The sequence below is a fragment of the Lithobates pipiens genome, unplaced genomic scaffold (genome assembly GCF_037356315.1).
Source record: "Lithobates pipiens isolate NorthernLeopardFrog02 unplaced genomic scaffold, aLitPip1_a1.2 Scaffold_7, whole genome shotgun sequence".
Lineage (NCBI taxonomy): Eukaryota > Metazoa > Chordata > Amphibia > Anura > Ranidae > Lithobates > Lithobates pipiens.
In genome coordinates, this window is record NW_027507892.1 from 3,278,775 (window position 1) to 3,297,949 (window position 19,175).

The following is a 19,175-nucleotide window of genomic DNA, read 5'->3' on the forward strand; positions in this document are numbered from 1 at the left end:
TTACCTGTAGGTCAAAGTTGGTTGTAAGGGTTTATAACCACTTTAACTTCAATGCAAAATCGCATCCTATTGACTTCAATGTAAATCGCCAGCCACATTAATTCTAATTTTTTTTTTTTAAACTGTCTATTTTGTTTTTTGGCCAAGTGCATCCCGTGCCCGGTTTCGGGCATGGGAATTTGTCATTTCGATGCACCACTAATTATAATAACAATTTCCTCTCACTTCCTGTTTTGGTTATGGGACAGGAAGTGAAGGTAAATCTCCCCATTGGGACAACGAGGGCAAAAATAAACCTGACAGGGTTTATAACCCTCCATTACTCTATGCAAAATTAAAAAAAAAAAGTTCTGTCTATAGTTCTACTCAGTGCCGTCTTTAATATTGATTGGACCCTGGGCAAAAATTTTCTTAGGGCCCCCCTCCCCCCATGCAATTTCGCTCTCCACCTTCTCTGAGACATACATAATAAATAGCAGCTAGACTTAAAATCAGTTTACTGTATCAGATCAGGCAGCGATTGTGATTGGTTGCCAGAGGTTACAGTATATCATTACTGCTTGCTGACTGGTTGCTAGAGGTTACAGCACTCCTTAAGGCTCACTGACTAGTTGCTAGAGGTTACAGCACATTTCTGCTTGTTGATTGGCTGCTAGAGATTGCTGTACAGTAATACTTCTCACTGGTTGCTATAGGTTACAGCACATCTTCTCCTCGCTGCAGGGGGGCATGATATACCTATGAATGCTGCCTTTATTTACATATCAATGCAGTTGGCCTCAGCTATTTACATATGCATGTCACTGCTATTTACATATGAATGCCAGCATTTACATGTAAACACAGGGTCTGCAGGTGAGTCATCTGTACACAACAATAGTGCAGAGCTGGGCAGCATTAGTAGCAGCACTTCACACTGAGATATCAGGACACAGCACAGGACTAAAACTTCAAGGGACAAGGGAATGTAAACTGGCATAGTTGGCAAGTATGAGGCAGCTGCTTTGGGCCCCACAACAATGACAGGGCCCAGGGCAGCTGCCCCTTTTGCCCTGCCTTAAAGACGGCCCTGGTTCTACTTTAAATCTAACAGTAAGGAGATACTTACCTTTAAATACATTACAGTACATGTTACAAATACTTACCTCCCTGTACTTCCTAAGGAAGCGGATTGCCATACCTAAACTTCAGCTTTAAATATTTGTTGGTTTTTTTGCACTTCATAATCTCTTCTGTACCCAAATAGTCTCACTTTTGCAAATATCCAGTAAAGGACTGGAAAGGAAATTCGAACATGCAGGCGATGTCTGTTTTGTACATTTTCCACACTCTCTCTTGTTAAGTCTAAAGAAATATAAAAATTCCATGTCGCAGGAAATTACACCATCAACTACTTATCCAGGTGATGTAATTCCCCCCGGACATTTTGTCAGATTACCACTTTAGCTATGAGTGCATATTAACTATACTAGAAGTGTTTAAATCATGACTGCTGAGGAACCTTGGAGTACGACCCATAGAGAACCTTTCATTCCTTTATTTGGCTTCTGCTTTGTGGGGATGTAGAGACAGTCATGGGTTCCCTCCATACTCTGAAATTCTTGTTTTTTCCGAGGGCTTTGGTGGCATATTGGTTGATGGGGGAGCATGGATAAGGGATGGAAATGCTCCTAGGAGCTCCTACTGTAAAGTGAACCCATTACTTTGACCAGGATGGGTAAAATGTAGGTTCACTTTAATTTTGGCCAGTCCAAGCCAACTATCTTACTTATCCTTTGAGAAGCATCATCTACTATTACTCTTCAACTCGTGGTTTGCACAATCTAACAAGAACCGAACATACCAGAGTAAGCTATGGGTTGGGACCCAAATTGGGTCATGGACGTGTAGTGCACCCCCATAGGAGCCGTTGGTGAATACAGTCCTATTTTCCCACCAAGTTAGTGTTAGGTACCACAGATACCAGGGTGGGTTGGCGAGGCTCTGTGGGCAACGCATGCATTTGCAAATGTGTGCACTGTGCAGACTAAACCCCTGCTTTTAACGCATATTGTTATATAGGTTTACTTGGTTATCTGCGGGCTGGTCGGTAAGTTAAAGTGGGGTGCCCCTAAAAAAAAAAAAATTTAAACTCAGCAGCTACAAATACTGCAGCTGCTGACTTTTAATAATCGGACACTTACCTGTCCCAGGGTCCAGCGATGCGGGGGAACGAAGCCCCCCCTCGTTCCCCGCTCTGCTCGCGGCGCCGTCATTCATACTGTCGGCACCCGGCTGTGGCTTCACAGCCGGGCACCCACTGCGCATGCGCGAGCAGCGCAGGGCGCTGTGATACGCCGCACAGTCATCTGGGACACGTGACAGGTCCCAGATGACTGTGCGGTGCGAGGGGAAGTGATGTCACCAGCCCAGGCAAGGAAGAAGGCAGACTACGAGGGACCCCCTAGCAACAGGTATTTAGAGGTGAGTAAAAAAATTTTTTTTTTTTTTTTTTTTAAGAATTTTAAACACTTTTTTATTTTTTGGTGGCAACACCTCTTTAAGCTTGTTTTTTTCCTTGAATTTATCCTTGGCCTTGTTCATATCTGTTAATAAACTAGATAAATTGAGGACTTCTCAATTACTGGCTGCACTGCTCAAACCACTGAATGTCCCACAGGATCTCTATGCTGTTGGTGACCTGTATGCCTTCCAGAGTTAAAATGACACAGTCACTTTCCTTCAACACTGTGGGTCATCTACTCACTCAGCCACAGGGTCATCGGTTGCCTCCTGTCATTATCCACTAGTCTCTTTGTAGTGATGCAGATGTAGACTCACATCACAAAAGGACAGCTGGACTCCCACCAACTTCATCCTAGTTCTCTCCAGTGAGCTTCTCCAGGCCCAACTTGATCCCTGGACACGGATCTGCGAATAGGCCCACCAGCTAAGCCTAGCTGAGACCTCTGTGTCTTCCTCGTGGCTTCCTCTAGGGCAGTGATGGCGAACCTTGACACTCCAGATGTTTTGGAACTACATTTCTCATGATGCTCATGCACTCTGCAGTGTAGTGAAGCAGCATGGGAAATGTAGTTCCAAAACATCTTGGGTGCCAAGCTTCGCCATCACTGCTCTAGGGTCATGCACCAGGGAGCAAAGCCCCCTCACAGGGGTCTCCTCATGCAGGACTGGACCCAGCACTTGCTGCTCAGGCCTCAGACTATTTATGGGGTCTCTTCCCACCTTCTGGACATAACCCCCCCCCCCCCCCAGGGATTGGCTGGAGTGCCATAAATATTCAGCTTGCTGGCTCTGTCCTTACTATACTTCTAGAACCCTCTAGAGCAGTGATGGCGAACCTTGGCACCCCAGGTGTTTTGGAACTACATTTCCCATGATGCTCGGCTACACTACAGAGTGCATGAGCATCATGGGAAATGTAGTTCCAAAACATCTGGAGTGCCAAGGTTTGCCATCACTGCTCTAGAGGATAGGGGGAAGTAACAGAGCAGCATTCTGTGAAACACTGAGCAGCCCTAACTAATCAACCTGTTGTGAGTTCACCATTTCATTGTTTGTGGACTGAGTTGCATGCCATCTTTCTGAAAAAAGGGAAGTATTAATTTCCTCTCATTTTATTTTCTAACTAGCAAATGGTAACAGTTTCCATAGTTTGAAGTGTTCCTTATCACCCCATAGGATTGCCTTGAATAGCTTAATCCTACCACAAGCATCAGATTCAGGGCAGAATTGGGTCAGAATTGTCCCCCACCTACTTAAACCATCAAGTTTAGAAGAACCTGGGAAAGAAAATTGTACCATTCACTGACTTCATGGGGTACTCCAGGGTGAGCAAAAATTATTTAGAAATCTGTAGTTATCTTTTAGCACATTAAAGCCAGCATTTTATTCTCCTAATCTCATTTGGCAGTAGGTCTTGCTGCCTGTCCTTATCTTGGTTTTCAGCTCACATATGTCTGCATTTCTCCGCCCTATCTAACCCTATCTTACATTATGCAAATACCAATAAATGCCCCATGTGGTAAACAAGTCACGGTGACTGGTTGTTGAAAAAACAAATACCTGGAATGCATAAAGAGAGTTGCAAATACTCTTTAGAATTGTGCTGGTGCCGGTGCCAATGTCGGTGACAGGTTCAATTACCTTTTGGAAACAAGTACCATATATGAATTTATAACATGGACACATGGTGGGTAGCAGCATGAAGGGCCTCATGCCCTGTACACACTGTCAGATTTTCCGACTGAAAATGTGTGATCGGATCATGTTGTCGGAAAATCCAACGGTGTGTGGGCTTTTTCCATCGGATTTTCCGAGGCACAAAGTTTGAGAGCAGGATCTAAATTTTTCCGACAGCAAAATCTGATCGCATAAATTCCGATCATCTGTAGACAATTCCGACGGACAAAGTGCCACACAAACTAAGAAACGAAAGCTATTGGCTACTGGTCCGATTATAGTCCCGATGTATGTGTTTGACGTCACCTCGCTCAGAACAATCGGATTTTCCTTCAACTTTGTGCGACCGTGTGTATGCAACACAAGTTTCGGCCAAAGTCCGTCAGAAAAAATCAGACAGATTTTGTGGTCGGAATGTCCGGGGCATTAATGTTTTTGCAGGGCCCAGGACGCATCGTGTCACTGGGATGCTGTCAGCTACACAGTGTCACTGGCTGCTAGGATGCTGTTGGCTGTGTAGCCATAAACATTCTAGGAACCAGTGAAGCTGTGTAGCCGACAGCATCCTAGCAACCGGTGAAAATGTGTAGCCAACATCATCCTAGCAACCGATGAAGCTATGTAGCCAACAGCATCCTAGCAACCAGTGAAGCTGTGTAGCCAACAGCATCCCAGCAACCACTGAAGTAGAGTAGCCGACAGCATCCTAGCGCATGTGTGTGCGCCACCTCCCTGTTTGCCCTGACCTTTATGGCACATGTGCAGATGTGACCAGCCTTCAGATCCTGGCACCGCATATGTACAAATGATTTTTTGCGCACGTGCTAAGATGGGGAAGAGAAATACTGAAGCCACAGCCGTGCGTCCACAGTCACAATGCTGGCACCGCAGAGAGGACCGTGGGACAGGTAAGGGTCCGATTATTAAAAGTCAGCAGCTACACTTTTTGTAGCTGCTGACTTTTATATGGGTGGAACTCCGCTTAACAAAATTGTTAAACATATTTTATGAATTAGGCGCAGGACTTTTTTAAATAGCACCATAACACCAGAAAAGTGTCACAAATGGTTTCTTGAATCGCACCCAATGGGTTTCAAGGAATTGTTTGAAGGATCGCTATAGGACCCTCTAGTCCAGGTGTAGGCTCACAGTACAGTGTGCAGAAAAATGTTTTCAAAGAAATTGAGAGTGCAGATTTTATAACAAAAAATTGTTAACTTCACATTCTCAATCAAGAAAAGGATTTCTTTAATAAAGTAAATGCTGTAAACTACTTGAGTAGTGAGAAATTAACATCCTGCACTCTCATGCCTTAGATCAGCCCCAATTCCTGCACCTTCATACCTCAGATCACTGTACCCCCTGCTCTTCTGCCCCATCTCTGTACCCCCTGCTCTTCTGCCCCACCTCTGTACCCCTCTGCTCTTCTGCCCCACCTCTGTACCCCTCTGCTCTTCTGCCCCATCTCTGTACCCCCTGCTCTTCTGCCCCATCTCTGTACCCCCTGCTCTTCTGCCCCACCTCTGTACCCCTCTGCTCTTCTGCCCCACCTCTGTACCCCTCTGCTCTTCTGCCCCACCTTTGTACCCCTCTGCTCTTCTGCCCCACCTCTGTACACCATGCTCTTTTGCCCCACTAATGCACCTCCCTTTCACATATGCCCCAACACTGAGCCCCCCCACTTATCTTTTTCACCACTATAATTCCCTGCTCATCTGCCCCATCACTATAACCCCCTGATCATCTGCCCCATCAATTTAACCCCCTGCACATCTCTACTGTACTCTTCTATGTCACCCCCTTCTCATCGCTCCCACCACTGTACCTCCTGCACTTCTGCCCAACCACTGTACCCTTGTTCTTCTGTCCCACCACTGTAACCCCCTTTCTCATCTGCCCCGCCACTTTACCTCCTGCACATCTGTCTCACCTCTGTACCCCTTGCTCTTCTGCCCCACCAATGTACCTCTTTTTCCCCTCTGTGCTGCCACTGTACCCCCCTGCACAACTGCCCCACCTCTGTACCCCCCTGCTCTTCTGTCCCATCAGTGTAATCCCCTTCTCATCTGGCCCATCACTAAACCCCCCCCCCCCCGCTCCTCTGTCCTATCACTGTAACCCCCTGCTCATTTGCCCCCATCACTGTAACCCCATTACCATATCTTCCACTACTGTACCCCTGCATATCTGCCCCACCGTTGTACCCTCCTGCTCATCTGCCCCACCGCTGTACCCTCTTCTCATCTATGATATGCGTGATATGCAGAGTGGTGAAAGGAAGCAGAGATGAGACACATCTACCTGTCCTGGCACACTCATCCTGCTGCTGAACCACCTCTCACATCCAGCCCACGTGCTTGTATGGGATGTATGTAATGTATGGGATGTATGTAATGTATGGGATGTATGTGATGTATGGGATGTATGTGATGTGAGTGATGTATCTAATGTATGTGATGTATGGGATGTATGTAATGTATGGGATGTATGTTATGTATGGGATGTATGTGATGTATGGGGTGTATGTGATGTGAGTGATGTATCTAATGTATGTGATGTATGGGATGTATGTAATGTATGGGATGTATGTTATGTATGGGATGTATGTGATGTATGGGGTGTATGGGATGTATGTGATGTCACATACAACATCACATACTGGAATGGATACACAATGATGAGCTCAGGTCAGGGGTATTTTCTGAAAGCAGTGGGCCTGTATACAAGATCAGGCCCCCCGCTGTTGAGAAAAATTGGGTGCGATTTTCATTGCGCTGAATACTGGCTGTGGCTTAAAGGGACACAAAGTGCCGGGGTTCAGTAGTAAGTGACGCAGAGCCCAGAGGTTGGGAGTAGGTGATGTAGAGGTTGGTAATAGTAGAGAGAGAGAGAGAGAGAGAGAGAGAGAGAGAGAGAGAGAGAGAGAGAGAGAGAGAGAGAGAGAGAGAGAGAGAGAGAGAGAGAGAGAGAGAGAGAGAGAGAGAGAGAGAGAGAGAGAGAGAGAGAGAGAGAGAGAGAGAGAGAGAGAGAGAGAGAGAGAGAGAGAGAGAGAGAGAGAGAGAGAGAGAGAGAGAGAGAGAGAGAGAGAGAGAGAGAGAGAGAGAGAGAGAGAGAGAGAGAGAGAGAGAGATTGTAGAGAGAGAGATGTATGTAGCGCCGGCTCCTGAAGAGCAAGCGCTATGTTTTTGAAATTTAAAATGGGTTAAATTTAAAATGGTTGTAAACCCTTACAAACCAAGATTAAGGCTTACCTGTAGGTCCAAGAAATATCTCCTAAAAAAGACAGCCACCGCTGTCTACGGCGCATGCGCCATAGACAGCGGAGCGCAGGCGCACTGGGCAGGCCGCAGATTGCGGCGATATGCCGCGAGTGTCGGCTCCCATGCGCGGGAGTGACATCATCTCTGCTCCGGCGAATCACAGCGCCGGAGCAGCGAGACCCAGAAGTCACTCCGGGATCCATGGCAGAAGCAGACATGAAGACGGAGGACCGCTTCGGGGGCTTCGTTCTCAGGTGAGTGATTCATACATGCATACTAGCTCATTATGCCTTTGCCTTGCAGGGTGCTCCCCCCCCCCCCCTCCCCATGGGTTTACAACCACTTTAATGTTACACCTGAACTGCAGTTTGGTTTTGGTATAATTACTCAAAATTTTGACCTCAGCATCAGTCTGACTGGACTATAGGGTGTTCAGCCTGGCCATAGGGGGCACTGTCTCTTTTAGCAGGCATGGAAACACAGTCTGGTTGGGTGCTTTAAGGTTACTTTCTCTCAGAGCCAGCCCAGTGCTGTGCTGTCTGGGAGAGGGTACTTAAGATGCGGATGTCACGTGGTTCGGGGTTCCGGTCCAGAAGTATGTTCTGACTCCATGGTCCTGGTCCTCCCGGTGCGGATCCACCCGACTTTATGTCTCGGGGCTGGCTAGCCCGAGGCAAGGGAACTAAAGAAAGGATTCAGAGGTAGTCCGGTGCCGTCTTCGGTTGTGGAGAGGCCCAGCAGCTATCCAGGGGAGGACTCTTCAGAAGAAGGCCATGCACAGGTTGGCTTCTTAGTAAGAGCCTGTTAAGGCTTAAGGACCTAAGTGAATCCAGTCTCGTTGGTATTGCCGAACCGGCTGAAAGATACTGGTACCACACGAGTGTTCTACAAGTCCTAGTTTCCTACGTGTTCTACAACAACGTCTGTGGCAGAGACTTATTCCTGATTTAAGCACCCTGTTGGCCTTGTGAGAGGGACTATCCAACTAGAGTGAACATCCAGCTGTGAATGGCTATTCTCTGGATTTAATAAAAGCAAGAAAGTTCTTTATTGTTGACTTTGATACTAAGAGTACCTGGACTTTTCTCCTAACCCTCTGATCCTATACTGAGAGACTGTTCATTAACTAAGTTTTTGCAAATAAAAATCCCTTTAAGCGGATCTGTCGTCAGTCTCTAAAGTTTCTGGGCCATCTACCATGGGAAACCCCAAGACGTAAATCGAGGTGAAGAAGGTAACGGTAAGCCCAATCAAACCAGCAGCTCCTTCGGGGGTCAGTGCTACATATATATATATATAGGAACAGAGCTACCAAATTTGGACACAGCATATGCCAGCTGATTAAAAAAGCGGGCAAAAGCTATTAGTACTGATCCAACCCACCCAGGTTACAGTGTGTTTGTCGCATTGCCACCTGGGAAAAGATATAGGAAACTTAAAACGCACACTAATCGCTTAAAGCATATTTTTTTCCCTAGGGCTGTATTGTCCATAATCCCATCAGGTACAGTGTATTAGGAATTCTATGTGGAATTCTAAAAAAACATTTAAATGTATTTATTTTTATAATTGTATTTTTAAATAACATTTTATATTTTGATATATTTAAATACCGTATTTATTGGTGTATAACACGCACCCTAACTTTAGGAGGGAATTTTAAAGAAAAAAACTTTTAGGAGGGAAGTTTAAGGAAAAAAACGTACATTTAAATACCCATCAATGCAGCCTTGTCAGTGTCATTTGCAGCCTTACATGTCATTAGCAGCCTTCCCAGTCATTTGCAGCCTTCCATTGCAGCCTTCCCAGTCATTTGCAGCCTTCCATTGCAGCCTTGTCAGTTTCTTTTGCAGTTTTTCCATTTAAAAATGGTGCCGCCGAGGTACTGAGCAGATGTCCTGTGTATCTCGGCGGCGATCGGTAGCTCTCGGCCATTCTCGGCTATTTTCGGCCGCACTCGGCCATTCTCGCCGGCTTTCGGCTGTTCTCGGCAGCTTCCGAAAGCCGCCGAAAATAGCCGAGAACGGCCGAAAATAGCCGAAAGTGGCCGGAAATAGCCAAAAATAGCGGAAAGCTGCTGAGAACAGCATAAAAGGCAGAAGAGCTCGCAATCGGCGGGTGATCGGCGTATAACACGCACCCACGATTTTCCCCCGATTTTGAGGGGAAAAAAGTGCGTGTTATACGCCGATAAATACGGTAGATATGTGGGCATGTGCTAGGAGTATGTATGTGTGGTTTTGTTGAGAAGTGTTTTTATTGCTGCTGTAAAGAGGACTTGCAAAAATGTTGTTGTATGTATGCAATGACAATAAAGTATATCTATATATCTATATCAGTGATGGCGAACCTTGGCACCCCAGATGTTTTGGAACTACATTTCCCATGATGCTTACCTACACTGCAGAGTGCAGGAGCATCATGGGAAATGTAGTTCCAAAACATCTGGGGTGCCAAGGTTCGCCATCACTGATCTATATATATATATATATATATTTATGCTTTTTTTTTTTTTTTTTCAGAAGCTCAACAGTAATTCGACAAACTGTCACCTGATTGTAGTTTTCTCATGGAAAGTGAAGTCCCTTCTTTGAGATTGGTAGTGGCAACAAGGTGAGTTATCTTCCTCCCAGATGGTGGACGGGGCTAGCAGGACAACGACTCCTGGAAACAGGGACTGCCCCCCCCCCCCCTTCCTAGCAGAACTGCACCCAATCTCTTCCCCATCACAAAAGCTGACGATCGCAGCTACAGCAAGGTTAAAGAACCAATCAGTTTCCCATCCTTTACCATGTATGTACCCCAGTCTAGGTACAGTGTGGTGAATCGTGAGATTGGAATGCATTATTAGTGCTTCACTGACACTTCCCTGCGCTGCTCTGCTGATGGGGAGGGAGCCGAGTGTCATTTAAAGAGGATTCATGTGCCGGGGGGTTGCCTACCCCTGCTCTAGTCTAGTGTTTGTATTACTAAACTGGCTACAAAAAGTAAAAAAAAAAAAAAAAAGTATCCATGTAATCCAAATATTACACAGCAAATCAAGCCTTCCATCAGTACAAACATCCAGAAGCGGGTGATGAGGGACATGTGGGTAATGCACCGTGTCTCTGGTTACATTGGCTCAATCTGATGATCTTATGTGTATAGCAGGTGTACGAGCTCGCGGCTTATTACCAGAAGCAGCACACAATAGACTTTGGAAGGATTATGATTTATAGGATACTATTATTATCTCGCATAGCTATGATGTTGTTTGTTTGTTTTTTTGCTTTTTTTAAAATATTTTAGGCATCTTAAAGTTCCAAACAAGAAAATGTTTTTCAAATACATGATAAAAGCTGAACGCCAGGTAACGGGAGACATTCAGACATGCATGGATGATCTGACCACACCTCCCTACTTTCTGAGATGGGAATGTGGGACACCTACTAGTAAACATATGTAGGTATAGGACACACCCCCTGCCACGCCCCCTTAATAGAAAATTATCCAAAAAAAAAAATGATTAGGTAAACCTCCAAGTCCTTTTTTATTTTTTATTTTTTTATTTTTTACCACTACTATTCCTTTATATTGGCTTTTGACATTTACAAATGCAGCAATTTAGACATTGGATAAAAGGTTTAGTGCTGGGAAACACTTTTTGAAAGATAAAAAGTGCATTTTATATAAAACTATATAGATCAGACCAAAATGAGAGGCAGATGAGGAGGAATGAGGGACATTGTTCCAAATCAGGGACAGTCCCTCGAAATCAGGGACAGTTGGGAGCTATGATCTGACCACTCTCCGCCAAAGAGGGGGAACAAAAAGGGGCGGGGTCAGGGGCGCAGCACATATTTGGAAGCTTGGCTTGATTGCACTTGCAACTTAAAGCTGAACTCCGGTAAAAGTAAACGTTTTCCTAAGCAGTGGGGCTGTGTCCACAGTGCACAGTGCAAAGGGTAACTACTCATTTATATCTAGGCCTAGTGCACACCTCCCAATTTTTTGAGATGGGAATGAGGGACACCTATTAGCAAAAGTATGCAGGCATAGGACACACACCCCCGCCACACCCCTTAAAGGAGAATTATACAAAAAAAAACTGATTAGTTAAACCCACAAGTGCTTTTTTTTTTTTTTTTACCACTACTATTCCTTTATATCAGCTTTTGAAATTTACAGATGCAGCAATTTAGAAATCGTATGAAAGATTTAGCCCGGGAAACACTTTTTGACAGATAGAAAGTCCATTTTATATACAACTATATGGATCAGGCCAAAATGAGGGACAAGTGAGGAGGAAAGAGGGACAGAGGGACTTTGCTCCAAATCAGGGAAAGTCCCTCCAAATCAGGGACAGATGGGAGCTATGCTTGGGGAAAAGCGATTTTACTCACGCGGTCCTACACAGACGCAGGCTTCTCCATACTGTGGACATGTGCCTGTGACATCATCAAGACTGATGCAGGGTCCATAGCTTGGGGAGTGCAGTCTGCCAGGTGAGTGGAGGGTCAGGTAGTAAAAGTGATTTTACCATCCCCCCAGACCGAGGTTCTCAAAAATTTTCAGTACAAGGGCCGTATAGTATATTTTATAAATATTTGCAGGCACAAAAATCAGTTTTATACATCAAACTCCCTATCAGAGTCTTGCTTACATCAGGGACCCCATAAGAGTACATGCATCAGGATCCCCATTAGAGTCCACCCTTACATCAGGGACCCTATCAGAGCCTTCCTTACATCAGGGTCCTCATTAGAGTCCCTCTATACATCAATGTCCGTATCACAGCCTTCCTTTACCTCAGGATCCACATTAAGGTACCTCTATACATCAGGGTCCCTATCAGAGCCTTCCTTACATCAGGGTCCCCAGTAGAGTCCCCCCTTACATCAGGGTCCTCGTTAGAGTCCCTCTATACATGAATGTCCATATCACAGCCTTCCTTTACCTCAGGATCCACATTAAGGTCCCACTATACATCAGGGTCCCTATCAGAGCCTTCCTTACATCAGGGTCCCCAGTAAAGTCCCCCCCCTTACATCAGGGTCCTCATTAGAGTCCCAGTTACATCAGTGCCTCTCCTTACATCAGGTCAAAGCAGAGCCCATAGACAGCTTTTACTGACCTGAATCCTCAATATGCACACATTGAGGCTATGGCATTGACCTTTCCCACAGACCTGTAGCAGGCTGGATCTGGCCCGGGCCACAGTGTGGAGACCCCTGCCCTAGACTAAAAGAGCAGTTAACCCTTTGTACTGTCAGTAGTTGGGCTTTAATGTTATAAAGGAGGACAGAGCCATGATATGACGTAATAGGGCAGCTCTTGTACCAGTCTATCTGCAGGGGAACAATAAGACCCCTTTCACACTGGGGCATTTTTCAGGCGTTTTTCGTGCGCTTTAGCGTTAAAAAAAGTTCTGTTGGGTTTTTCAAATTGGACCTTTTCATATGAATCTATGATCCTACTCCACCTACCTGATATTCCTCCACCTCCAACCTGTACTTCGCCTTCATCCTAAGCAGTTCATCTTCAAGCCTAGTTTTGAGGGCCAGAAGTTCCTCGTATTCCTTGCGAACTTTCTCGAACTCCAGCCTGTGTATTGTGACTTCATCTTCTGCTCCACACCGGTCCTCCTCGCTCAGCCTCAGGATGCTTTCTAGATCCTCAATCTTCTTCTGATAGAAGACGAAAGCATCCCTCCATGAGTCGGACAGCTCCAGCGAGAAGCTCTGGACCTCGGTTAAGCTGAGTTTGGGTCGTAGAACCTCCTGCATGGTAATTTGCAATGGCATCTGGAAAGCCTGATCTCTCAGGGCTATCATTTCTTCTTCATGGGAACCTTGAAGCATCTGACACTCTTGCTGCAACTGAACGTACAGATTTTCCAAGGCGGCTTGACTGTTCTGCGCTTGTTGCAGATCGTGCTTGTGTTGGGCCAGCTGTTGGTCAATCTTGAGTCTCATGCTCCTCACCTGTTCCCATAATTCCTGTAATTCTTGCAGCTCTTGAAAAAGGTTGTCTCTCTGTAGCTCAGCTTCGCCTTTCTGTACGGTGAGGTCTTCTATTCTCCTCCTCAGTTCGAACATCTCGGAATGGTAGACCTTTGACCACTCTGCCCCTCGCTCCGAGCGAAGACTGAGGACTTCTTCCATCAGGTGATGGTTCTCTGTCTCTAGTTGCCTTACCCTGGACAAATACTGGTCCAGGCGCTTGTTCAGTTCATTTAACTGGGATTTCTCATCCCCAAATCCTCCTCGTACGTACAGCATCTTCACAAATGACTTGGACCCTACCTTACTCCTCTTTTTGTTTGTCTGTTGAAATGGTCCTTCTTCTAGGAGTCTTCTCTCATCAGCCTTTCCTCATCGGAGCCCCTTGGTGCAGTGACAGGGAATGAGCTCTGATGCAGTAGGGAGTGACAGTATAAGGAGGAGTTCACTGGCACTGGACTTCTGAGCAGGACTTTCCAAAAAGAGTTACAACAGAAAGGGAACAAATATGCTGAGTTCTGGGTGGTAATCTATCGCCATCTACAGGAGGCTACAGGATACTACATCTACAGGATACAAACTTACATCAAAGATAAAGTAACACTAAAGCTTCGTACACACGATTAGATTTTTCGACTGGAAATGTGTGATGACAGGCTATTGGCAGAAAATCCGACCGTGTGTACGCTCCATCGGACAATTGTTGTCGGATTTTCCGCGAGATAAATGTTGGATTGTAGGTGTTAACATTTTCCGCGGACAAATGTCTGTTTTTCTCGGGTTGTACACAAGTCCGTCGGACAAAAGTCCAAAGTATGTTCCAAAAGTTCCAAGCATGCTCGGAAGAAGGACGAGCCAGAAGCGGTCGGTCTTGTAAACTAGAATGTAGAATTAACATTCGTGACGCGGCAAATTATGAAATCTGGAAATGCAGCGCACAATTCTCTTCTTCTTTAAAGGGATTGTAAAGTACATTTTTTTATTTTTTTTAAATAACAAACATGTTATACTTACCTCCACTGTGCAGCTCGTTCTGCACAGAGTGGCCCCGAACCTGCTCTTCTGGGGTCCCTCGGCGGCTGTCTCTGCTTCCTCCCGCAGGTACTTCTCACGTTCATGCGAGCTCCCTCGCATGGCAAGAAGCACCTGCGGGCGCGCTCCCGTGATACAGCCAGTGGGTATAGCCGCTCGCTGTATCACACGGCCCTGCCCCCCGGTGCGCTGCGTCATTGGATGTGAATGACAGCAGCGTGAGCCAATGGCTGTGCTGCTTTCAATCCATCCACTCCAGCCAATCAGCGGCCAGGCTGAGCGGCGAAGAGGACGGCGGGGGCGAGCGTGGGATTTTCGAGGGGTCAGGTAAGTAAAACGGGGGGACTGGGGGCGCCGGCAGACTGAGATGTTTTTTCACCTTAATGCATAGAATGCATTAAAGTGAAAAAACATTTACATTTACAACCCCTTTAACCACTTTCAGACCGGACCATTTTGCTGGTCAAAGACCAGACCACTTTTTGCGATTCGGCACTGCGTCGCTTTAACTGACAATTGCGCGGTCGTGCAACGTGGCTCCCAAACAAAATTGACGTCCTTTTTTCCCCCACAAATAGAGCTTTCTTTTGGTGGTATTTGATCACCCCTGCGGTTTTTATTTTTTGCGCTATAAACAAAAATAGAGCGACAATTTTGAAAAAAACTCATTATTTTTTACTTTTTGTTATAATAAATATCCCCCAAAAATATATAAAAAAACATTTTTTTCCCTCAGTTTAGGCCGATACGTATTCTTCTACATATTTTTGGTAAAAAAATCGCAATAAGCGATTATTGATTGGTTTGCGCAAAAGTTATAGCGTTTACAAAATAGGGATAGTTTTATAGCATTTTTATTAATAATTTTTTATTATTTTTTTTTACTAGTAATGGCGGCGATCAGCGATTTTTATTGTGACTGCGACATTGTGGGGGACCCATCGGACATTTTTGACACATTTTTGGGACCATTGTCATTTATACAGTAATCACTGCTATATAAATGCAGTGATTCCTGTGTAAATGACACTGGCAGTGAAGGGGTTAATCAGTGGGTGGCAGTGTAGGGGTTAAGTGTTCCTAGGGGTGTGTTACTAACTGTGGGGGGGGTTGGGCTTTCATTTAGTGAACACCGATCTCTGCTCCAATCACATGGAGTAGAGATCAGCGTCACTAGTTGCTAGGCAGAATGGAGAAATGCTGTTTACCATTGGCATTTCTTCATTCGGCCGCTCCGTGAGACGATCGCGGGTATGCCCGCGGCGATCGGGTCCCGCGACCGGACTCACGGGGGGTCCTGACCAGCACGGGCGGCAAATTTAAAGGGACGTACATGTACGCCCATTTGCCTGCCCGTGCCATTCTGTCGACGTACATCGGCGTGCGCTGGTCGGCAAGTGGTTAATGGGATAATAATGAAGTTGCTTTGCTGGTGATACCGATGGAGTTATTGCAAACTAATTTTCAAAAGCTTTTTTTTCTAGTGATATGAAGAATAATATTATTATGCTTTTTCTTTTTTTTTTTTTTTTATTTGGGCAAGTTACCACAACACCATTATCCCGTAGCTTTTAAGATCAAAGATACAACTATGTTGGTGTCCCTTGTCAATTTTACATTGTTTTTTAAATGTAACTGCCGACTCCCAAACTGTCATTTGAAGTAAAACAAATAGCCAAGTATTATTCTACACAATTGTTTTTATTGAGCATTAAAAAAAAGAAAACAAATAAAATTAGACATGCTATCTGCCAATAGAACTTAACCAAAAAGTGCAAAAATATAGAAAATATACCAAATCAAATCATTATTATTCAACCAAAAAAATAATGTCAAAGCAATAACTCCAAGGCCAATAATAAATAACACGTTATCTCCTCCGATTCCGCAACATGTCTGGTTGACAAACGGCCGTTCAGAAATGAACTGAAAAGCACTAAATGAAAAGCGCGAATCAACACTCACCAAACTTCTACTAGCACAAAAAGCAGAAGGAACCCAAAAGGTGGCGCTAAAGAGCTGAAAAAACACATAGTACAGCACTACGTTTGTGTTTGTTGGGCAATAATTGTGTGGGCATGTGTGTGGAAGACAAGTTTGGGCCAACGCCCTTCGGACAAAATTCAACGGTTTTGTTGGCCAACAATCCGATCCTGTGTACGAGGCTTAAGGCTACATTTTCACTATTGTGACCCTATAGTCGCACGATTCAGAGTGCCACTTTGGAGTGTGACTTTGAGTGCAGCTTTGACCCAACTTTACACTCTCTGGATCAAAGTAGTGCAGGAACCTTTTCAATGTTGTTGATTTTCAATGTCGTATAGATGAGAACAGGTGCCAATCTAAATCAATGGGCTGTGATTGTCATGCGACTTAATGTGTTCAAAGTCGCTTCAATTAAAGAGAGCAGGAAATGTTCAAAGTAGAATTAAAGGCAAAGCTGCCCATAGATGCAATGATTTTTTTTTTTTTTTTCGATCAGCTGAACGGATTTCCCCATCCATACGAGCGAGATGGACGGAGAAATCCTCCCTGCTGTGCCATTGTATTCTGACAGCGGGATTCATTGATTGACAAAAGTTTTCCAACACTCCCGTTCAACAGAAGTTAAACGTTAGACCGGCTTCTGTTGAGCGGAAATGGTCATAGATGGATTGACATTTGATTAATCTATGGCCAGTGCAACGTGTGCTCAGGCCATAGATGCAAGTTGCATCACATGGGGACTTTTTGTCCCTCAATGTAATAAAAAAAATTACGTTTACAAAAAAATAATAATAATTTTACACTAAAGCACCTAAAGTGGTAGTAATCAACAGAAAAAAAAGAAAAAAAGTTTAAGTTTAACCTTTTCACTGCCAGAGCCGTTTTTGTGTTTTTTGCACACATGTTTAAAAAAATCATTTTCGGCCTGAAGATTACACAAAAGCCCCACAAAATGATATATTTTCTGAAAGCAGACACCCTAGAGAATAAAATAGTGGTAGTTCCAATTTTGTATGTCACACGCTATTATCGCAAAGGTCTAGGTAACGCAAAATCTCAGTAAAAAACACACTAAAGTGAATTATAGGGCAATTAAACGCAATAAACTACCCACATTTTTTGGTAAAATCTAAAAGACGAAGTAAATGATACCCAATATTCCCAACCTTAAAGCGGGATTCCACCCTAGAGTGGAACCTCCGCTGATTGGATCCCTCCCCCCCCTCCGGTGTCACAATTGACACCTTTCAGGGGGGAGAGGGGGTGGAGATACCTGTCAAAGACAGGTATTTACACCCACTTCCGGGCATAGACTCCCGTGGGAGTCTACGCCATTTCCTGCCCTGCCGCGCTGTCTGCTGGGACACACACGGGTCCCAGAGACAGCGCGGACAATTCCTATTGCGCTGCGTGACTCGCGCATGCGCAGTAGGGAACCGGGAAGTGAAGCCGATTCGCTTCACTTCCTGATTCCCTCACCTAGAATGGTGGCGGCAGCAGCCGAGAGCCGAGCGATCGATCGGCCTCGGCATCGCTGGAACCCGGGACAGGTGAGTGTCCATTTATTAAAAGTCAGCAGCTGTAGTATTTATAGCTGCTGGCTTTTAATATTTTTTTTTTTGGTGGAATCCCTCTTTAAGTTTTTGTGCGCCTGTGAAATGGCGAAAAACTTAGTACTAGACGTGTGCACTGTCAATAAATTTGTTTTGTTTGGTTCCATTCTCTTTTGCATTAGCCGTCAATTTGGAATCGTACGAAATACGAATTTTCGTTATGATGCATTTAAAAAGCAAAAAATACCTTTCTCAATATGGCAGTCGTCGACTAATTATGCTCATTATGAGGGGCTCCCACTATCCCTGTGCTGTGATGACTTCCTCCTGGGGCTGTACCTCTGCTGTGCTCATTATGAGGGGCTCCCACCATCCCTGTGCTGTGCTCATTATGAGGGGCTCCCACCATCCCCGTGCTGTGCTCATTATGAGGGGCTCCCACCATCCCCGTGCTGTGCTCATTATGAGGGGCTCCCACCATCCCTGTGCTGTGCTCATTATGAGGGGCTCCCACCATGCCTGTGCCATGCTCATTATGAGGGGCTCCCACCATCCCCGTGCTGTGCTCATTATGAGGGGCTCCCACCATCCCTGTGCTGTGCTCATTATGAGGGGCTCCCACCATCCCTGTGCTGTGCTCATTATGAGGGGCTCCCACCATGCCTGTGCCATGCTCATTATGAGGGGCTCCCACCATCCCTGTGAGGTGCTCATTATGAGCGGCTCCCACTATCCCTGTGCTGTGTTGACTTCCTGGGTTTTTAACTTCATCATAACGAATAATCATAATTATTATGACAATAATAAAAACGATATTAATGAACCAGTCTCTCCCACTCCCATATTAAACAAGGTCATTTTCCCAACCCTCACTCAGCAGCAGAAGAAAACCTCTGATTGGTCAACAAAACCACAGTCACGTTTTCATTGTAATGGAATTTGGATCCGAAATTCGTCAAAGAAATTTCGTATTTCGTATACAAATCGGAAGCATAGAAATTCGTATTTCGGATCCTCCCGAATGTACGAATTTTCGGAAATTCGTACAAAATGACCCGCACATGTCTAATATCCTATATTTTCTATGGTTGACTCTTCAAAAGCCCCCTGTAGGTATCAGTTTAGTGTTATGGAGAAAGTCTTGTGTTAGAATTATTGCTCTCATTCCAGCATGTGCGGCC

General features: G+C 45.1%; 1 protein-coding gene across 1 annotated transcript in view; it reads right to left on the reverse strand.

The window, feature by feature from the left end:
- LOC143959305 (synemin-like) overlaps positions 1 to 13,858 on the reverse strand; it is a 77,356-nt gene extending 63,498 nt beyond the window's left edge. Inside the window, exon 1 of the mRNA XM_077467996.1 lies at positions 12,908 to 13,858. Within this exon, the coding sequence (XP_077324122.1) occupies positions 12,908 to 13,702 (795 nt within the window). The 5' untranslated portion in view covers positions 13,703 to 13,858. The remainder of the gene's footprint in view (positions 1 to 12,907) is intronic.
- Positions 13,859 to 19,175: the final 5,317 nt, after the last annotated feature.